Here is a 22,182-nt window from a genome sequence, read left to right on the forward strand (position 1 = left end):
GCTTGGCTCCTCCCCTGGCTGCTCCCTTCTTCCTGTGCCCTGTGGTGGGGGAGTGCATGGACTTGTTCCTCCTCTGGCTGTCTGGCCCTTTGGGTCTCTGGGGGGTGATGTGGGAGTGGAGGGAGGAGTGTGGCTGCTGGGCTGCCCCTCAGTGAGGATATCATTCTGTATTGGGCAAGTGGTCAGCAGAAGACAAGCACACGAAAGAAGCAGAGTGCTCTGCATCTCTGTGGCACTGGGTGATGTGTCCCTCTCCTGCATCCTGGAGGGCCCAGAAATCAGGAACTGGGCTGGGGCTGCAGGATTCTTTTGCAGCAGCAGAGGAAGCAATCCAACAGCTTGTCTGTGGCTCATGACTTCCTGTGATTCAGAGAGAGTGTTTCCAGCTCGTGCACACCGAAAAATGCTGCTTGTCAGTAACTTCTTATGGTAGCATTAGTACCCCTAGGAACTTCCTTGGGGTTGAAACAGGAATTATACAGCTTGAAATGCTGTTATTGAGCAGTTTTAAGTAAGAAATACATATCTTAAAAATAGAGCCTGTGTTGTGGACACTGAAAAATATGAAATATTCTGAAATGAGTTTCCAGAGAGACTGTCCTTGCTGTCAGCTATAGCAAACCCTGAGCACAGCACCAGCAGTTAGGTAAGAAATTCATATCTTAAAAATGCAGCCTGTGTTGTGGACACTGAAAAACATGAAATATTCTGAAATGACTTTCCAGAGAGACTGTCCTTGCTGTCAGTTTAAGTAAGAAATACATATCTTAAAAATAGAGCCTGTGTTGTGGACACTGAAAAATATGAAATATTCTGAAATGAGTTTCCAGAGAGACTGTCCTTGCTGTCAGATATAGCAAACCCTGAGCACAGCACCAGCATTATGGCACCGTGGCTTCCTTGGCAGGATAAGGCAGCCTGGCACCAACTCCAGCAAAGCACGAGCTGCCCTCCTGCCTTTCCCTTGCTCTCCTTTGCCTGCTGAGACCTCCCTTTCATCCAGGCGTTTTTCCCTTCTTGTGCTGTAAAAGTATTAACAGCTTAAATATGTGGGAAGTGGGAGGACAGGCTGCTTCTGAATCCTATTAAGCGCTGTACTGAAGGAATTGAGATGCTGTGGTAGTGAGCTCAGTGTTTTTCTTCCCTGGCAGAGAAGAAATAGTCAAAATTCCAGAAAGAATCATAGCCAGATGTTTGTCATTGCTCTGGTTTGACTCTCCTAAATATGGCAAATAAGCTGCCTTAGGACTTATTTTTGTCTGACCTCAGGAGGGAAAGTTAGTAATTCAGTATTTAAAATTTGAAGCTTTCCTGGGGTTTAAAAAGAAAGTAATTGAAGCTTTGCAGTTTGTGTACTGCTTGATTCTGCAGTTTATTTTTTTAGACCTCTTATTTTGTGTTTGGGGGCTTGGCTTTTTTGATGCTATGTAGGAATGTGGTATTGGGTGGGGAAAGGTAAAAACGCAGCCATTTTACTGACAAGACAGTTGTTCTATGAGGTTTTTGTTGCTTTTTAATGTGAAGATGTGAGCTTAAATTGTATTATAAAAACACTGCTTTCCAGTTCTCTCAATATTAAGTGTCCCAATGTGTGAAAAGAAAATTTGAGTCATACTGCAGCAAAGGGGAGGCAATCTGTATATTCCTGTACAAAAAGTTAATTACATTTACATATTGTAACTTGAAACACAGAAATAATTTAGTAAAGTGGTGCTCTTTTTCAGCTCTCCTTAGTTCACTGCAAGCATGCTGAGAACTTGCTGCCTCCAATTGTTCTATCTGGATGAGATCTGTTAAAGTAAACCAATGCATAACATAATGGTCTTGGCATACACAGCTCTTGAACTTAATTCCTTTTAGATGCCTTCTGAAGTAACTGGTACACAGCCTTGTAAAGAAAAAGCTGATCCCTGTTAGCTTCCTTACTAATTCAAATAATGTGTTGTCATCACTAATAAAGTAGGGAAATACTGTTAGTTTCTTAGATACTTGTGCAGAATGCAGGTGATAATTTTTCTCCTAATGTAGTGACAAAGGATAATGAAAATCAGATTAAATTAGTCTTATGCTATTCTGTCAAAATAACTGTAAAAATGCTGTATTAAAAAAAGTAATTCTCTGGAAGCCTTGTCTGGATGTGGTGACATTCAAAGCTGTGTCCACAGGTGGGTAATTCTGTATCATATCCAGAACCTGAAAGAGAGGGGAAGAAAAAGCAAGGAACAACCCACAGTCAGCTAAAGACAGCTACAGAAATGCAGCGTGCTGAGAGGCAGTTCAGAGAAAGTTTAGGTTAGTGCTACTGAAAAAAAGGGACTTGACCAAGGATGACCTCTCTTGGTATCCAGAGAAGCACAGCATTGAAGCAGGCAGGGTTGTAAAAAGCATACCTGTGTGCCATCTGTTTCTCTGTGCAGCAGAACACATCTCTGGCAAGAGCAACCTTGCCTGCTTGTGTAAGAGGGGGACCCTATCAACTGGGTATTTAAAAACCTGTGCTGTGGGTGTGATACCCAGTGTTGCATTTCAAAAGGGTGATGTTGGATATGGAGGGCTGATGGCCACTCTATCCAGAGCAGTCATTAATTAAATAGAAGCATTTGAACAGAAAAGGAAAGGAAAAAGAGCATTGAGCTGCCAAGTAGTCTATTAACATGAGTTCAGAGCCACTCCTTGAAGGCTCTGAACAGCTTCTGCATGTGCTGCTGCTTTGACCTGAGCTGCCTGGTTGAAACCCACAGGTACAAAACATGGAAGAGAAACAGAAATTCAGCCCCTCTAAATTTGAGTACGCCCCTCTTGAGTAACTAATCTCTTTTCACTTGTAGTAGATCTTCTGATGTGTTTTTGACATGTTTGTAGCACCGTTGCACACATGCTTCTGTATTTTGGAGTGCTCTCATGATGGTGAAAGCAGGTTTGAAAACATTAACTTCAGAAATAGTTTCTTCCCAGCCTCATGCCAGAGGAAGGGGAGATGAGGTATTTTAATTATTAGTACTTCCTCTCTGCTCAGGCCAGCCTCAAGAGGCCTTGGGAAACGTGATGTTTCCCAAGTGATCAGAAAGGATGGGAGCTCAGTTGCAGGCCTGGTTTCCCAGGCTGACATGTTTGACATCTCTGCTACCTGAGCTGCTCTTCCCCTCTGGCTGTCCCTGGCAGAAGGCTTGGGCACAGCACTTAGTGAAGCCTGAGTTCAAAATGGGAGTGGTAAAATACCCACAGTTTAAAAAAAGGAAAGAAGACTTTGTAGAGACTCTGTTAGACCTGTTTGACATATACTTCAACTGAAGTCATGAAGGATGGGCATCACTGTGCCCCTCAACTTTCTTACTGGGCAACTAGCCTGAGGCCAGAGATGCAGGAAAGACTCCTTCTGGCAAGGGGGAAGTTAACAAAGCTTTGTCTTTATCTAATCTGGCCTGTGGGTATTTATTAACCCATCACCATGGTATCAAAGCTCTGCTCAAAGTACAGTGGGGAGTGATGTTAGGACAGCTGGTACAGTTTCAGTTTTGCACAAGATGAAAGGTAGTTTTGGCCTTTCCTGTAAAAATAATTTGTGTAGTGAATCTTTCATGGTCATTTCATTAATGTTTTGAACTGTTTCCTTCAGGCAGGATTCTGCAAGTGTTGTGTCAGCCTAGGGAACATAACACCTCACAGGGAGAGCCCTGATCAAGTCTGGTTGGTGTGAGCATGGACGATGGTTTTGAAGCAAAAATGTAATTAAGGGAGAAAACCTTGCAATTTTCCTGATTTTATCTTTTAAAAATGTTATTAACAAAGGGAATCAAATGAATGTCTGTGTTTAAAGTTACTTAAAACCATAGAATGCCTACAGTCTGAATGCATGAGGCCAGGCACAGTAGAGAGAGTGGGTGTAGGGAGGTGCAGTGGTTTGCACAAGTCTGTAGGGTCTTGCAGCAAAGTGTGGGGATGGGAGAAGTGAACATCATCAGTCTCCTAAATGACAGTTTCTTAGCTTTATTATGCTATTTTACAGCTTGTATGAACAAAGTACTTAGAGATTCTGTTATGAATCTTACATTCTTAAAGTGGAAAAAGGCTTTCTTTAAAAATTGGTGTTAATGGCATACTGACTATTTTGACAGCAGGCCATTTTTGTAACTAGCCACTCGTATCTGTCCTTGGTTATTTCAGCCACCAAGTTGTTTAAAGGCTTGAAATAGTGCAGGCATTTAATGTAGCTGGCTGATGAGGCTGAGCCCTTTCAAGTGTGTGCTCAATGTTTGGGGCAGGCTGTCAGCGCAGCATTGCTCTGGCCCTTTGCAGATTATTTGGAGTAGTCCATGTTGCAACAATTGTCCCAGCACCACCATTACTGCAATTTTCAGGCATTTCCATTGCCATAATCTTTGCCTCTGTGTGGGATCAGCTACCACAAAGCAGCTGCTTTCTGTGATGCTGTCACCACTGTCATCTGAATGCTTAGTTATTATCAAGCATCAGCTCTGGTGCCAAACTGTGAAGCTGCAGCAGCATCCTGTGAAATACTTGCCAGTCATGTGGTCCAGGTTTTTAATTGGGTGACTTACCTGTTCCTCACATAGTCTAGAGCAACGTATGAAGCAGAGGGGTTGGGAAATTTATGGTAGTATTTTTCTCTCTGGGTAATGAAAGTGACTTGAGAATTTTCTGCTTGATGTCCAGTGATTTCTGTGTGGAACTTCTGTGTGCTCTTTGCATGTAGTGCTTGGGGACCACGTCTTGGTTGAATGCTTAGCTGTGGTGCTATTTTTTGTCTGAGCATGACATGTTTTATTTTGAGTGCTTTGGCTATTTCAACATGAGAGCACTTTTGGAACTTGGGACCACTTTTTGTCTATGCATGCTGTCTACCTAAGGATGTATTTCCCAGTCTTGTTCACATATTTCCCTTCCTTTTGGGGATCTTTTCCCACGTCAGCTGATGACTGTTCTCCTGCTTAAAGGTATCCAGCAAGACTAGCCACTCTGGAAAATCATGTTTGTTGGGTAGAGCTGTTTCATTTGGCAGTAAAAGTGCTGTAACACTGCTTGAGCTTTTAAATGATCACAGGTTTTAAAGCTAACCTTAATTAAATGAACCAGAGGCTTACATTTCTAGATTGTTTTGTCTGACTGTGAATCCTGTTAAAATAAAAAACCCACCACTGAAATCTTAGGACAAAAAATCTTGGGGAGTGGGAGTCTTAAAATTTTTTTTTATTTTAAAAAAGTAATTCTGCCCAATATGCAGTGTAATAATTTAACTTAAAATAGCTCAGAAAATTGTATTTGGTTTTACAGCTTTCATATTTGAGTAAATTGGATGTCAGTGCCATGTAGAAGTACTGTGCCAGACAGTGTTTTTAAAAAGAGCACATTTTCAAGGTGAAGTGTATGCTGTCTGATTCTCTGGGGAAGCTAAGAAGTCATTTTCAGGGTGGTGGTGTGTTCCCAGAGTTAGGCCTGTGAAATAGGAAATGCTGCACAGATCGGATGTGGATGTTTGTGTTGCTCTTCCAGCAGAGCTTGGCAGGGTCCAGGGTCTGGAGCAGCAATGGTGCAGGCTGTGGATGTGGGAAATGAGGTCTGGTGATGGATTTGGCTTCCTTGGGGTAAGCAGTGAGCTGGTTCTCCCAGGGCCATGTAGAAACACTGCAAGTGAGAGACTCTGGCACACTGACAGCTGGACCATGCTCCTTCAGGTGGAAAAAAAAGTTCAACAAAAAAAAAGAGCTCATATCAGTGATTAGTACCCAAGGTTGGAAGATGTTTCAGAAGCCTTGTGTGTGCTGGGTTGGCTGCAAGCTGTTGAACCAGTTCTGGAAGAAGTCAGGCTTGTTGTCTTCAGTAAGTGGGAGGCAGGGACTGCAGGGTTGTGAAGCAGTGGGGAGGGTGTTGTGTGAAGGAGTCAGAACCCCTGACATCAAAGCTTGTGCATCTGATGCTCTAAATTGTTAAATGCACTGCAAACTCTTTTTGGCATTGTCTTAGTGAAATAACCTGTAGTTAGGACCTGTCAGTATATGAGAGTGAATAAACTAAATAAACGTATTTAAAATGAAGTTTTCTTTGCAAAGTATTAAAAGAAAAATTGAAATAATTGAAACTTACTGTTAAATGTTTAAATAAAGTGAAAGCAAAAGCTAAGCAGTATTTAGCTGAGCACATGAAGCTCTAGTTTCACACATCTGTTGTTACCAGGTACCCTTTTTTGTGGGGAGATGGGCCATTTTCATTTCAGTTAATTGTTCCAATCAAAATTGAAGAAACTAATAAAGTACTGAAAAAGAAGACTTATATTTTTTTTTACTTTTTGAGCCTCCAGATTAGAAACTAGATATGGAGCCATCAGGTGGTTAGCCATGAAAACAAAAAGTTAATGGATAGCATTCCTGGCCATATTTCATTATTTTCTTCTTTATAATAAGTGTGGTTTAAATGCACACCCTGTACTCATACATGCAGCTTTTGTTTTCACAGGGCATAAGTTACAGCTATTAATAGGGACTTGTGAAGGTGTTTTTTGTGTATCACACTGCATTTGGACAGAGATCTAACAGATCACAAAAGGGCTGTAGATAAACAGAGCTATAAACTCACTGAAAGGTCTGTGTATTTCTGGTGAAGAGAGGAAATAACAAGTCTAGTATAACTGCTACATTCAGTTGCAGATTGTAATTCTTTTTTTAATTTGCCAAAAGATAAGAAATCAGTTTTTCATTAGTAAGAGTACTAAAGTGTACCAACAGGGGGGGGGAAAAAGAATAAATCCATGAATGGTGAAGGGGTCTTTATTTAAATCAGTTTATTTTTCCTGCTTGTGTTTCTCCTTGGCTGCTGGCCAAGTGCTCTGTGTTGGCCATTTGTCAGTGATGATGTCAAATATAAACTTCTTCCTCTCATGCAGATATACTGTTTACTGGAGGGTTTGATCTCCCTAACAGTTGCAGATTTCTGTAACAAAAATCCAAGGTCAGCTGGTGTTTGATGAAGTTGGAGAGGCCAGTGGCTCTTCTGCCTCTGGCTGCACAAAAGTTTCCATTCTATACCTCTGGTTTAGAACTCTTCTTTTTCCAAACTCTTTTTTTTTTTCCCCTTCCAGTTTAACTGCTGCCAAAAGTGGATTTTGTGGAAAGTCTGAGAAAGGCAGTTTGTCCACTTTGGAATAGGAAAGTACTCCTTATGAAAATACTAGAGTATTTTTGGTTTTTTAATGTAAAATACGTGGAAGCAGAAAGTGAACATGTTCAGGAAGACATGTCTGGGAGTTGCTGGGGAAGAATTGGTTTTGATAATACTGAACTATGGTCTACTGAAAATCATAGGCTATGAATTCATAGCGTGTTTTTCTGTCTTCCTAAACTAAAATGTTGTAGCAGAGGAAGGATCTGCCCTGTAGGTAGTGACATTTGAGAATTTAGGAAATGACAGTTGGGATGATCAAAGAAAAAGAACTGTAATTCCAGCTTTTTCTCTAGTAGTTCTATTTCAGTCCTAAAAATCGCTAAAATTGAATATATTTACTTTCTGACCATATAAAAAAAAATTTAGATACTTCCTTCAGTCAAGAAACTTCACCTTAAAATGTTTTGATTAATTTCTGTACATGTCCAGTGCTGGTTTAGCACTGAGCCTGGTTGGAAGGTGTTAGTTGTCCTTTCTGCAGGCAGGAGGTTGCCACACAAATGTGTTGCCAGTGCAGGGTCCTCACACAGCTCTGAGGGATTTTTTTCAATCTTGATCTGAATATACAAATTGATTGGAAAAAAAACTGTTGTACTGAACAATCTCTTAATACTGTTAAAGTAGTCTGTAGTAAAGTTAGAGCTGGGTCACTAGGAAAGCTGCCTATTTAATTTTGTTTTCACCCTGTGGGATTTTTTTTTTCTTTCTTTTTTTTTATGTGGAATAATTCAGTAATTCAGTAATGTCAGTAGTCATTGCCTTGGCAGCATATAAAGAGTAATGGAGAAGCTTGGAATGGCAAGTATGCCATGTTGTGAATTTGTTTTGAAAGCAGGACCTTTCTGAAATGCATTCATGCAGCTTCTTGCCCTGATGTCAAAATTGCAGTAATTAAGTAATTACTGAAATATTTTGTGTTGTGCTGCTTTTTTTTTCAGATTAAACAGTGACAGGGAGCTACCCACTATATAGCTTTAATTTTTGTCAGCTTCAAAATGCTGCAAGAAGCTTTTTATAAAGGATGGTTGTAAGTGTAACAAATGGCTTGAGGAACTAAAGAGCTCTAAGAAGAGTTTTCCCACAGCATTTGAGACATAATAGTATAAAGATAGTGTTCTCTCCAAGCTTTTGTAGCCAATTTTTATTTTAAAAGTAAATCAAATTTATATGCTGCCAAGAAATGAGACGAAACGAGATAAATTTCAGCTTATCAATTCTCATGGAAGGTGATTGGAACCACAATTACTGCTTATTTCACAAATGAGAAATCAGAGATATAAGGTCAGGACATTTCTTGATTAATGGCTTCTGGAAGTTAATAGATCTGTGAAAAGGCAAAGCTGGTGTGTCCCATCTTCTGCAGGTGGAAGCAAACAAGGCTGGCCAGGGTATTGCTGTATCCCCACAAGTATTCCTGGCTAAAAAGTATTCCTTCCTTCCTCAGATCTGTGGTGCCTGTGAAGAGCAGGCATACAGTAATAATAAATGCAGATGTAACTGTACCTTTTTTTTAAAAAAGGGGCGTACAGTATTTAAGGATATTTTCTTCTGCTAGTGTTTTAAGATTTATTGGCAAGTTTCAAAGCAAGAAAGGCATTTCGTTTGGAAATGAAGCTGTTTTAAGAAAGGCATTTCGTTTGGAAATGAAGTTTTAGTTTCAAAACACCTTTTTCCAGGAGCACGTGTGTGGCAGGCAGTCTGTAACATGCCTGGGAAACGTGGCTGTAGACAGAAGAGCTGGAATGTTATTTACTGAAGATGTGGCTTACCATTACCTGTATCATTCCTTATTTCATTGACATCATTTTAAAAACCAAACCCCATACCTACAAAGTCCTCTGCAAGCACAGATTTTGGCAAAAAAAAAAAATTAAAAAATCACCTGTGTTTTTACAAAGAAAATCACATTTTAGACTTTACAATACTTGTCCAGAAAAAGGGGAGAGTGCTCCTCCTCACCCTACTGCATCATCTCCCAGCCAGACATCCCTATATCTACTGAAGTGGTGAAAAACTGGATCATTTCCTCTGACATGCAGTTTTATTTGGGGGTTTCTGCATCAGTGGCCTGATCCATCATGATCCATCATTCATTCCAACAGTTCCTTGGTTTGTGCCAGGTGAATTTGCCTGATGGATCATTTCCTCTGACATGTAGTTTTATATGGGGGTTTCTGCATCAGTGGCCTGGTCCATCATGATCCTTCATTCATTCCAACAGTTTCTTGGTTTGTGCCAGGTGAATTTGCCTGTTTTATGCTTCATAGCTGTGGTTGCCTTTCTAGATAGCTGAGACCTCTGAGAGCATGAATGAGAAGAACCAGCCAGTGATGTGTTCTCTGCCCTTCTGTTTCTCTGCTTTCCTCCTGGGTTCCAGCACTGGGTTCAGTCAGCTCTATTCACAGCAGTGCAATTACCAAAACTACTTCAGATTTGCAGTACTGCAGAGCTGTCCTACTTTTTCTCACTGAAGTTTTGGGGTTTTTTTGAAGTGGTACTTAGATAAATTGCAAAGTTCCAAAATTATTGACAGTTAATCTGTTTTTCCTGTAAGAAGCAATTATTCTTGAATTTTTATACCTCTCAGGAATGTGAAACAATTTCTTCATCTTTTATCTTTTTTTACTATTCTAAACCCTTTTTATTTTAACCTGGAGTAGCCATTCATTCTGTTAGATGCTGCCATTTTATTTTTATTGAATTACTCTAATTCTATTGCTAATTTATTGTAATGCCTAATACTTTTAGAAGATGCACTGTGCTGAGTTTAAAGACTCAGTTGCAGAACTATGTGCTTGCCTCGATGGGGAAAGTTGCAGAGTCTTCTGGCCTTCTGACTTTTCCAAATAATCAACTCCTTGGTGGTGTGAATGCCTGAATGGTGTTCTGCTGGATCACCTGGCCAACCAGAGTGATGCCAGACCCTGTCACTGCAGTTGCAGGACCACTTGCAAGGTAGAACATGGATGCTGGTGGCCATGCTGCCTCCTCCTGCAGCCCACAGTGGCCATCCTGCTAGCTTTAGTGCTTTGCTGCAACAGGTACTGAGGGATGTGAAAGCCCTTTGAATTAGTTTTGTGGACAGATGTGTAGGTTCCTAAACGTTGTTATTCTTGTGGTGGCTGCTGTAGTCATGCAATAATAGATGCTGAGAGCAAGCTCCTGTGTTTTAATAAGCAGACCCAAGCATAGTTGTTTTGGGTGTGCTGTGAAAATTTCCTGTTTTCTCCTGTATTACCATAGCTGCTTTCTGCCCGTGTTCACTCTGTGGCTTTGCACCTAACTGGCCTGTGAAAAGGGCTATTGAGTGGGTTTCTCGAGGGAGGAATTGATTGCAGATGACTTTAGACAGTAAATATGATGCAGGAGGAGCATGCTTGGGTTCCCACTGGTTTCTTTGGCAGGGAACAGTAAGTAGCCTTCCTATTTATTTCTCAATTAGCAGAATAGATACTATTGCCTAGTGTGTTCTTGAAAACTACTGTAAGAAAAAAAATTAGAGATTTTCAAAGTTCTAGCTCTTGCAGCAAAGGCCTTGGAGGTGCTGCAGTGAGCAGCCTCTGCTCAGTCAGTGAGATCCCTGACAGCAGTCAGCCTGGCCTCATGAAGTCCTGCTTGCACAGCTCCTGCAGGGCTGGCCAGTGCATCCCAGGTTAGGGGTGAAGTTCTGGCTGGGTGCAGACTGCACCTCACCAGACTTCCTTGTCTGCCTTGTACCCAGAGCATCTGCACGTGTTTGTCAGGTCTGGCTGGTCCCTGATGTTGGTATGAGGGAGGGGGTGTGCATGCAGGCAGGGGTTTGGCAGCCCTTCCTTCAGTCCCCTGCAGCTGGGGGAGGGCCACGCTGTCCAGCTACACAAACAAATGCTGCTGGTTTATTAAAGGAGCTGCAAATAGTTTGCAGCTGATCTAGTTTGGTCTCTTAGCTGACCCTGCTTTGAGCAGGAGGCTGGGCTTAGATGACAGGAGGTCATCCAGAGGGAGCTGGACAGCTGGGCTCAGATGGACCTCATGAGGTTTAACAAGACCAAGTGCTGCAGGGTCCTGCACCTGGGCCAGGGCAACCAGCATTATCAATATAGGCTGGGAGAGGACATGCTAGAGAGCAGTCCTTTGGAAAAAGACTTTGGGGGTCCTACTAAATGAGAAGCTGGACGTGAGTCACCAATGTGCAGCAGCAGCCCAGAAGGCCAGTCACATCCTGGGCTGCATCAAAAGAAGCGTGGCCAGCAGATGGAGAGAGGTGATCCTGCCCCTCTGCTCTGGGGAGACCTCACCTGGAGTCTGTGTCCAGCTCTGCAGCCCCCAGCACAAGGACATGGAACTGTTGGAACATGTTCTGCGAAGAGCCACAAGAATGATCATAGAATCATAGAATCCTTTAGGTTGGAAGGGACCACCAAGATCATCAAGTCCAACCATTGAGCCATTAGGGCTCTAAAGTCCTCTGCTAAAACAGATCAGAATCTGTCAGGGCTGGAAGGGACCACAAGGATCCCCCAGTTCCAACCCCTCTGCCATGAGCAGGGACACCTCCCACTAGATCAGGCTGCCCAGAGCCTCCTCCAGCCTGGCCTTAAAGACCCCCAGGGATGGGGCCTCAACCACCTCCCTGGGCAACCCATTCCAGGGTCTCACCACTCTCATGGTGAAGAACTTCTTCCTCATGTCCAGCCTGGCTCTTCATGATGGAGCAGCTCTGCTGTGAGGACAGGCTGAGGGAGTTGGGGTTGTTCATCCTGGAGAAGAGGAGGCTCCAGGACGACCTTATAACAATCTTCCAATACCTGAGAGGGGCCTACAAGAAAGCAGGGGAGGGACTATTCACAAGGGTTTGGAGTGACAGGACGAGGGGGAATGGCTTTGAGCTAGGAAAGGATAGACTTAGGTTAGATGTTAGGAGAAAGTTAAGGGTGATAGACCACTGGAATGGGCTGCTGAGAGAGGTGGTGGAGCCCCATCCCTGCAATCGTTCAAGGTCAGGCTTGATGGGGCTCTGAGCAACCTGACCTATTTGGAGATGTCCCTGCTTATTGCAGGAGGGTTGGACTAGATGACCTGTGGAGGTCCCAAACATTCTGTGATGCTATGAGACCTCCAGTGACCCCTTCCAGCCTGACTTCCTCTGGTTCTGTGAAAGTTGTCTGTATGGAATCATATCTGTACATTGCATGCTTGCATGTTAAAGTGACAAAAATAATGTGAAAAGTCTTTGAGATATTTTTCTACAGTTTCTAAAAGATGTCATATTTTTTTCAATGTGCTGTAAACTTACTCATATTAATCTCACTGTATTTCTTTTTTTTTCACTTCCTTAGTCAAAATGTTATGGACAGACATTATTGACTGAAGTTTACAAACATTTGAACTTGATGGAATCAGACTATTTTGGGATTGAGTTCCAGAACATCCAGTCATATTGGGTATGTACTGTTCCCTGACAAATTTTGTGTCATGAAGAGCTAGGTGAAGGTAGTTACTTGAGTGGCAAAAGTCTGCTGGAGTCTTTTGTAGGATTATCTCTTTGAATCTTTTAAATCAGCTTCACTCACCAGAACAGTGACAACTACTAAAGCAGAGAGGAGGAATCAGATTCTACTTCTTGTTAAATCACAAAAAATGCATAAAGCAGTTAAATAGTTGCTGATGTTCCCACTTTCAGGGACATAAAATTTTCCTCCCTTCTGAAAGGGGAAACGTCAACTCAAAGTGTAATCTGTGGACCACTTATAAAATCATATTGCAAAGTGTAATTTTGTAGTGTTCATGTTCAGTTAATTTCCCTGAAAAGTCATTATGAAACTCTTTCTAATAAATACAATTTAGCAAGCATATAGACCTGCAAGCTTTTAAAATCATTGAGCTAGATAAATACTGGCATTCTGTAAGCCTCCTAGTTGCTTATTCTGTACCTTGCAAAGAGGGCAGTGTGGCTTCTAAACTAGAAAATATTGCAAAAACTGTATCTTCGTTATTTTTTTCTGTTACTTTTTCTAGTTTTAGGACTCTCACACACAAAATATAACTGAGAACCTGGAGAATGGTAATAGCACTAATACATGCTGCTCTTGAGCCAAGGAAGTACCATATGCTACTCTAAACAAGCCAAACTTGTTTAGTTTCAGTTTCTTCTGCAAAGCTTCAAAGTGTTTCTCCATTTAATAAGGTTTTTAAAATCCTCAGCTGTGTCTCTGAGAAACTGGGACCAAACATAATTGTCTTGTTACATGGGGTTTTTTTGTTTGTTTGGAGGGGTGGAGAAGTTGAGCATGCAGAATATTTTGCATTAATTTTATGGTTATTCCTTTTATGAGAACAACAATAGTCTTTCTTTAAAAATGTGCTTGTCAAAAGAGAAAAAAATGTGGGAAATTGGTACTGAGTAAAGATCCTTAAGTAGAATCATAGAAGGGTTTGGGTTGCAAGGGACCTTAAAGATATCTTGTTTCAAGTTGTGCAAGGCCCCATCCAACCTGATCTTGAACACCTCCAGTGAAGGGGCAGCCACAACTTCCCTGGGCAACCTGTGCCAGTGTCTCACCACCCTAGAGAGATGGGCAGAGCATAAAAGGAGAAAAACAGTTGGACTGTGTCATCTTCTCCAGACCTTTTGTAATTCTGTAGCCTGGCTCATGTCTGCAGTCATGTGTTTTGGCATGATTCCTCTCTTCTTGGCAGTGGTGGTGTGTTTTTGCTGACTTGCCTGCTGCCTGTGTGAGCTTTAAGCATGGATCACTGGCTTCCCTACTGATGCATGACAAATGTCAATTCAAACAGATAAATATACTTTTTTTTTTTTAAAGCAAAGGAGTTGCTACATTTCTTTAGTGAGGAAGAAATACATATTCATAAAACACTGTTTTATTTGAATTTACTTTTCATGTTTTCGTATTGTATTCAAATCCAAGTTCAGATGTCAGTGGGTAATTTGATTTTATTTTTTTTTCTACCCTTCAGATTTGGCTGGAACCTATGAAACCTGTTATTAAACAACTACGGAGTAAGTAGGTTTTAAAAAGGAAGTTTTCCTTAATTTGCATCTGCTTTATGTGGGTTGCTTTCACAATTACTACTTGATTTACTGGTTGTACTTCCCTGAAAATTGTACTTGGTGGGGGTGATAGGGATTCCTGTTTGGGCATGCAAACCTGACTTTTTTTTAATATGTAGGATGGGGTGGGTGGAATGGAAACTTACTGAAGGTATGGTTCTTTGTGATAAAGATCTAGATAGATTGGATCAGCTGGTGTTATGTTCAAGTGGAACATGACATTTGCTCTTTGTGAGTTTTTTTTAAGTTGTGTTGTCTTGTGATGCCAAGAAAAATGAATATTCTGGCTTATTGCACTGGTTGCATGGGAGGAGGAGGCAGCATCTGCCATTGTGAGAGCCTGTCTGAGAGCTGATGAGCCTTTCAGAAGGGTTGCAGAAAGCTGCACTCAGAGCTTGCTGACGTGCAGGGTAGGTGTTCCCTTCTCATTCTCAAAATCTCAACATGCTCAGGAGCAGCTTCCCAAAGAGAGCAGAAGTAGGGTAGGAGTCTCCCACCTGGGGGGTGACTGCAGCTTTGGAGTCCTCTTTGCTTCAGATGTGACATTTGTTTCTGCTCTTTTGCCAGGAGGATGTTGCAGTAGTGATGCTGTCTTTGCTTTGTGATACTCTAAAAAGTGATGTGAGGTGCACTCTAAAGACTGGAATTAATTGAACAGTGTGCTAGTTCTTCTGATACTGAAAGATTAGATCAAACTTTGTTTTCTTTCAGAATGGAGTTAAGTTGTTCCCTTGTTTTCTGATTGTAAAGGATTTGTGGAAGAACAAGATCAGGAGGGTGTGGTGGATTCCTACTCCTTTTAAAAATTTTCATTGAAAAATGTTGAAAATTAGTACTGGGAGATAGTTTTTGCTTCCTCTTTTGCCTAAAACCAATTGCTATAAAATAAGAAATTGCTAATTCATCCTAGATAGTTTTTACCTTTAAGGTCATGGTTTTAACTTTTACCACCATTGTTTTTTAAGCAGAAGAGCCAAACCAGCTATAGAAAAAGGCTTCCTTAGGAGAGTTTATAATACTGTTTCACAATACCCTACCTCCTCACCCCTCCCCAAAAAGTGGCTGGAGTGACATCTTTTTATATACTCCATGCAGATAGGCTTGATTTGTATTTCCAGTGCTCCTGGCTGGAAGGAATTACATCTTAGTCAAAAGATCTGGTGAACCACAGGTCTACAAAATAGCTCAGTTGCTCCTTCTGTATCCTCTTCTATACCATATAAACTGGGGAAGACTTGGCCTTAGACTCTAGGTAATGGCTGTGTGACCCTGATGGTACATACATGTTTCTAAAATTGTCTTAAAACCACAAGGATGTGCTAAAAATTTGCCTGCTTGAAAAAAATATTTAAATCTTAATCTGTAGGAGACACCTGTCAGTTGTCTGGCAGATGTTCAAATTCTGAAATAAATTTTCAATTTATAAAGTTTTGATAGCTTGGGTGAGAGCTCTTTCTTCTTTTTATGCTAGTTGAATCCCTTCCTGGTATTCCACTCTTTTTAAAATTGAAATGAGAAAGCCTTGAGAATGTTTAGAAATAAAACATACATGTAAGAAATGACTGAACTTTTCTAAGCTATTCTGAAATGCAGGAATAGAAGATTTTTTTTTTTTTATATTCTCAATTTAAGAATTTTCACTGAAGTTATATTCTTTTTTTTCCTTATTCTAATTAAAATGGAATTTAATCATAGGGGAAAGGTGAGATTTAAAACAAAAAAAATCACAACAAAACCCCACAAAAACAACGAAGAAAAAAAACAAAAACAAAACCAAAAAAAAACAAAACAAAAAAAAAAAGAGAAGTTGTGCTAGAGAAGTAAATATGCAGTTGTGTTTTTAAATTTTTAATGTTTATCATCATTTGATGTCAGTGCTGCTCAAAACACTGTGGAAATTGCTGCCACAGCAATACTTCCCAGTTGAGTGGCATGAGCCATGTGCAGGTCTCTTCTTAACCTGTGGGGGTCTTCCAAAGGCTCATTTCATCAGCTTCAGGAATTTGCTGTAAAGTTTTGGTCTTTTTACTGAAATCATTAAAACTATTTTCCTCACTTGATATGTCTCAAGACCTGTAATATCCTTAGTATGGTTTTAGTCTCTGCTAAACATGAGCTTTGTGTGTTGTTAACAGGGTGTTGTTTCCAGCCTCCTTTCATTGCTAGATATTGCACTGCAGTTGGGATGCAGATTTTTCTGGTTTGGTTTTGTTTCACCAAAGCTTTGGTAATTCTGGGATCAGAGGCTGGGAGCTGCTCTTCTGACAGCTGTGATGTGATACTCTGAGAGTTAATTCTCCCAACTACTTGGCAGAAAGCAAAGTTTGTTAGGCCCTCGTTGGCAAATGAGGGGGTGAGTGAGTGGAGGAATGATTGGCATACAGGAATCAGGTATTCTGTGCAGGATAAATTAGGGGTTAATGGGGTGAAATTGGACTTGCCAAGCTCTAAGAGATCTTGGTGCTTAAAATAAATTTAAGCAGGCTAGCTTCTGCTTATCAATTTGCTCAAACAATTTTATTTTTTTAATAAAAAAATTAAAATGGAGGGTGGGGGTGCTTAAATTTAAGCAGGCTAGTTTCTGCTTATCAATTTGCTCAAACAATTTTATTTTTTTAATAAAAAAATTAAAATGGAGGGTGGGGCTGCAGTGGATAAGCTGTTGTCTGGACAATACTCAGCCTTTGCTGCTTTAAGGCAGGAAAACCAGCAGCAGAATAGGAATACCCAGTCATGGCACACTAAAAATTTTGGTACCCTGTAATAGTAAAATTACAGGGTAATTAATCCAAAAATACTGTTAAAGCAGGATTGTGGACATCAGTGCAGGTGGTTCAACAGGCTAATGATTCTGAAACTGGTAATGCAGGCTGGTCACAGTTGGATTTTCTTGTTATAAAATGTTACATGGAGCATTGTGAGTTATTCCAAGTCGTTGCTTGGAATTCTGTGTAGATTTAAACATGGAATTAGTTTTCTCCCTGTTGTGAAGCTTGACAGGAACACTGTTGGAAGCTGGAAGGACTCAATATTAATGGGCATGCTGGGAGCAGGCTGCAAATGTCTCCATGGGGAGCAATCTGGGTCTGGCCAGACTGGTGAATTCAGTTCCTCAACAGCTCTGATAGTGGCAGTTCATGTTGGGAGAGCCTCGTGGGATGCAACATCCTTCTGGGAACCTCTCACTGGGTCACTTATGATGCTTTTGTATGCAGTCAAGTCGTTGCTTTGGGGTGATACAGCTTCCATGTTGCACAGAGCTATTTTTACAGCATTCAGACTGCAAAATTGCCTTGTGAGTAGCACAGACAGTTCCTCTGAAAACTATCTGCTCTATCTCCACTGACACGAACAGTCTGTATGCCCTTGGCCCATTCTAGTAAGCTGGCTAGGCTTTTTATGCATTGTATTTCTCTGCAAGTTGGAAAACATAATAGGCATGTGCTTAAGAAGAGTTTTTTTTGTGAAATGACTTAACTTTTCTTACAGGACCAAAGACCACGATGCTTCGTCTAGCTGTAAAGTTTTTCCCTCCAGACCCGGGTCAGTTGCAAGAGGAATATACTAGGTAAAGTATTTTTAAAAGAATTTTATATGCATTACCTACTGAAATAAAAGAAAGGTAACAGTAGGGGGGTATTTAATCTATTGAAGAGGTGTGAAAAAGGACTCTTGATTAGTGTTACAGTTTTAGCAGATGAATGTTATTGGAAGAAATATATTTCAAAGTAGAAAACATTGTAGGCTATGGCTTGCACAGATATCACAGTGTCAAAAGAGTGTAGAGAAAATAGTAAAATTTATAAACACCTCTATAGAGTAATCAGTACATATTTTAATAAGTGATTTATAATTAAGCTTCTGAAGTTTACATTTTAACATATCACTAGCAAATACGTTTTTCACCAGTGTTCATCATGGGTCACTTGTTGTTTAGTAACTGATTTTTGGTAAATTAAGCAGACCTATCCACTTGCTAGCACCTGGGAACATGGTTTGAAGGCTTTACTTGTAACAAGGGCATTACCCAGGATTTGAGTGTTTCAAGAGCTCATTTTTAAAGTGCATTTCCCAGCACTACTACTTCTAAATGGAATTCCTTTTAGAGATACACAGTGGTTCCTTGTTATCCTTGAAGCTTATTTTAGAGCAAACCAGCATGATAACTGCTGTGATGTGATGCTATAGTCTCTCTTGTAATGTTAAATGCTAGCTAAATATTTACTTTGCTTCCATTTTTCTTATGTTAGTTGCTGTTTCTTGTAGGAATTTCATTAGGAATACAGCTTTTTGCAACAGGAACTGTATTTTTACCTGTTTGTGGAGTATTATGGTATTGTGGTCTGTGCTTAGACCATCTAGGTACTTCATAATGCTGTTAATGATATGTGCACTTTACTGTGAGTGTATCAAAGAAACTAAGATAGTTCAGTCAGATATGCAGAAAACAGACCTTACAGAAGTCTTTAATACATGCTTAGAGTGTTTAAATTTTTTTCAAAAAACAACACTCAAAATGTATAGATTTTCACTTTTTATCTCAGGAATGTGATACATAAAGGTTTTATATTATTTCTTTACAAAAATGTAACTGTTCTCTTTCAGGATGTAATACAGGAAAGAATCTTGATCAGTCTGTCAGTTCAGAGGTTTATAGTAATGAGTTGTTGCCTGTTTACTGGAGTCATCACTGCACATCCTTTCAATTAAAAAGGAAAGCACTAAAGACTCCAATATTACACTCATAGAAATATCATCAGTTTATGTTACTAATTTGGTCCTTACCAGCATACTTTCAAGGCTGCCACATTTTTCTTCTACCCTTTCATGTTTTGCAGGCACCTTACTCCTTTCACAAAACTATTCAACAGAAATCTATGCCTCTTTAACAACTGATTGGAAAATAGTTCAGTTATACAAGTGCAGCAGTATAAGAAAAGAAAATTTAACTTCTTACCATCTTTGTAGGCTGCTAACATTATAGTCCTGGAATATAAAACCACTGGGTGAATTGAGTGCTGGCAGTAATGCTCATTTTTTTCTCTAACAAGATATTAGAGTCAGTGATGTTCTTTTTTTTTCTTCCTAATAGATAAAATCACTTGAAGTGTTCATTAAGTTTCTTTCCAGATAAAACTTACAGCTGCTGTTACTTCACAAATGAAACTTGTTAAAAGTCTGGTTTTCCTTCTGCTTCCTTCTTCCTGTGTGTTCATTTATGCTGATAAATTGCACTGGATTAGTGATGGGTTAATTGATTTGACCATCCTTGTTAGCAAGACTTCCGTGTTTCCTCATTTATGGAGAGAGGAAGAATGAGGAGGAGCTGTTTTTATAAAGTACTGCTCAGTCATTTTATTGCTCTTTCACATATCAGGGTGGTACTTGTAACTCCAGTGCCTGTAATTCTCTGTCAGGTACCTGTTTGCATTGCAAATCAAAAGAGACTTGGCAGAGGAACGACTGACCTGCAGTGACAATACAGCTGCTCTTCTGGTCTCTCACCTTCTGCAATGTGAGTATCTCAACTGTGGTGACAATCAGGTGGTGTTGCCATTGGTAACATGAGTTAAATAACACACAAAACCTTTTGGTAACTAAAAGTGTTTTCTGTCTTGCAATATTTCCTTCTCTACATGCAGTAAACCTGTTGATTTTGAACACTTGGATTATCTTCAGGGCTAACAGTGGTGGGGAATATCTGATGGTTATGTACAAGATAATTTTGGCTTTGTGGGGACCATGTAAAACCAACCCTCTTTTATGTTGTCAGTTTTCCTGGGCTCTGCAGATTATGTCACTGGCACTCCTCATCATCAAGACAGCTACTCCTGTCTGCTTCTTTGCTTTCTTGGCTTTGTTTCTTAATTTTCCTGTGTCTGGGGGGAGATAAGTGTGTATAGATGAAACAAAACTGAGAAAGCACCAGAACAAGTTCAACAGCAGGATTGTCAGCAGCTTTCCTCCTTGCTGGAAGTGCAAATGGAAATGTGAAGCAATTGATTTGGAAGCTCCCTGTGTTGCTTGTTGCTCAGTCTGTATGCAGCTAAAGACCTAAACCCATGGCCTTTAAGATGAACAGGTTAAAAACTTTGAAGGGGTTCAGACACTAAACCTGAGCTGCAGAAACGGGTTTTTGTGCCTCCTTGCTGGCTTGAAGCAAAAGCTCTTAAATGAGACCTCTTCATATGTGCACTGCCAAATAGTTATTAATTATCTAATTCTGCATTGTAAGATTGTAATACAATTATAATAACATTAGTTGTGGTGATTTTATTGGAAGATCAAATCTATCTTTGCGTGTCATCAGTGAACAACACAATTAAAATTTGCTTATGAATTTCCTGTGTACATTCTGCACTCCACAATGCACTGTGAAGCTGGTGAGCAAATCTCAGCATCTGTTCTTGCTTAGCTTGATCCTATCCTACTAGAAAATAAGAAGTGAGAAAGAATATTATTATTTGTATCATAAATTATTTTACAAAAACACCTTTCAGATTTTTTTTCTTGTTTCGTATGCTGGCTTCATTTTAAACAGGATATTGCTGTGTTCTTTTTAGGAACAGCTGCCTGGGGTGAGATTATTAGTTCATTTAGTCTGCTCTACTTTCTCTGACAGTAGTTAAGAGCAGATGCTGTGGGGAAGCCCTCGAAAATGGAACCAGCATATGGTGATACTTCCTTTGCTGCATCCATCCAGTGATCTTGGCTTGTGGCCTAGGTCAAAGATTGACTCTGCACCTCGTGGTTTAGCTGTACCTGAACTTTGCTTCCATGTATTGGTCTAATTCTTGAATTTGCTGATCTTTTTTTGCCATCCTTCCATGAAGATGACCTTCAGAGCTTAATTTTGGGAAGGTTTGTAGGATAATGTTTATCCTGTCTTTTTAAACCTTTTGCATTTTAATTCAATATTGCAACTTCATGTTTTCCTATCAGAAAAATCAAATAACTTAAAAAAAAAAAATTCATTCAATTTGTAATTTCTGTATACATCTGCCTGCCTTATGCTTTCCTTTTCCAAGCCAAAGACTTCAGGTCATTTCTTGTCTTATCACTTGGAAACTGTTTTGTACTTCTGATTCATGCTTTTTTTCTTCTATGAATCTTTTCCTAAATTCACAGCATCATTTCTGAAAGGCATGGATATATAAAGGGGAGACCAAAACTGAGGTTGTAGATTTAGAGTCACATAACAGTGCTTGCTCCTTTTCCTATGTATTTCATAGAATCATAGAATTGTTTTTGTTGGAAGAGACCTTTAAAGGATCAAGTCCAATCGTTAACCCAGCACTGCCAGATCACCACTAAACCATGTCCCTCAGCACCACATCTTTCCAATACTTCCATGGATGGGGACTCCACCACTGCCCTGGGCAGCCTGTTCCAGTGCTTCACAACCTTTCTGTGAATAAATTTTTCCTAATATCCATCTTAAACCTCCCCCGTGCAATTTGAAGTCATTTGCTTTTGTCATATTGCTTGTTACTTGGGAGAACAGATTGACCCTCACCTTGCTACAACCTCCTTTCAGGTAGTTGGGGAGAATGAGGTCTCCCCTGAGCCTCCTTTTCTCCAGGCAAGTACTCTCCCAGTTCCCTAAATGGTTCCTCATGAGACTTGTTCCTTATAAGACCCTGCACCAGTTTTGTTGCCCTTCTCTGGGCATGCTCCAGCACCTCAATGTCCTTCTTGTAGTGAGGGGCCCAAAACTGAACACAGTATTTGAGGTGTGGCCTCACCAGTGCCAAGTACAGGGAGACAGTCAATTCCCTACTCCTGCTGGCCACCCTGTTTCTGATAGAAGCCAGGGTGCTGTTGGCTGCCTTGGCCACCTGAGCACAGTGTTGGCTTCTATTCATTTGACTCTTGACCAAGATCCCCAGGTTCTTTTCCACAGGGCAGCTTTATAGAACACTTTTCATTGTCTTTTATGGCAGTAGCCAGATTAA

At 40.4% G+C, this 22,182-nt stretch overlaps 1 protein-coding gene across 1 annotated transcript in view; it reads left to right on the top strand.

The window, feature by feature from the left end:
* Positions 1-19,742, top strand: part of LOC103779502 (FERM, RhoGEF and pleckstrin domain-containing protein 2-like) — a gene marked incomplete at its 3' end in the record, with an annotated part of 25,564 nt that extends 5,822 nt beyond the window's left edge. The window contains exons 2-5 of the mRNA XM_008947126.1: positions 12,495-12,599; positions 14,134-14,176; positions 17,717-17,795; positions 19,645-19,742. Of these exons, the coding sequence (XP_008945374.1) occupies positions 12,495-12,599; positions 14,134-14,176; positions 17,717-17,795; positions 19,645-19,742 (325 nt within the window). The remainder of the gene's footprint in view (positions 1-12,494; positions 12,600-14,133; positions 14,177-17,716; positions 17,796-19,644) is intronic.
* Between the last annotated feature and the right edge of the window lie 2,440 nt (positions 19,743-22,182).

The sequence above is a fragment of the Merops nubicus genome, unplaced genomic scaffold, assembly GCF_000691845.1.
Source record: "Merops nubicus isolate BGI_N331 unplaced genomic scaffold, ASM69184v1 scaffold5579, whole genome shotgun sequence".
In the NCBI taxonomy this organism is placed as follows: Eukaryota; Metazoa; Chordata; class Aves; order Coraciiformes; family Meropidae; genus Merops; species Merops nubicus.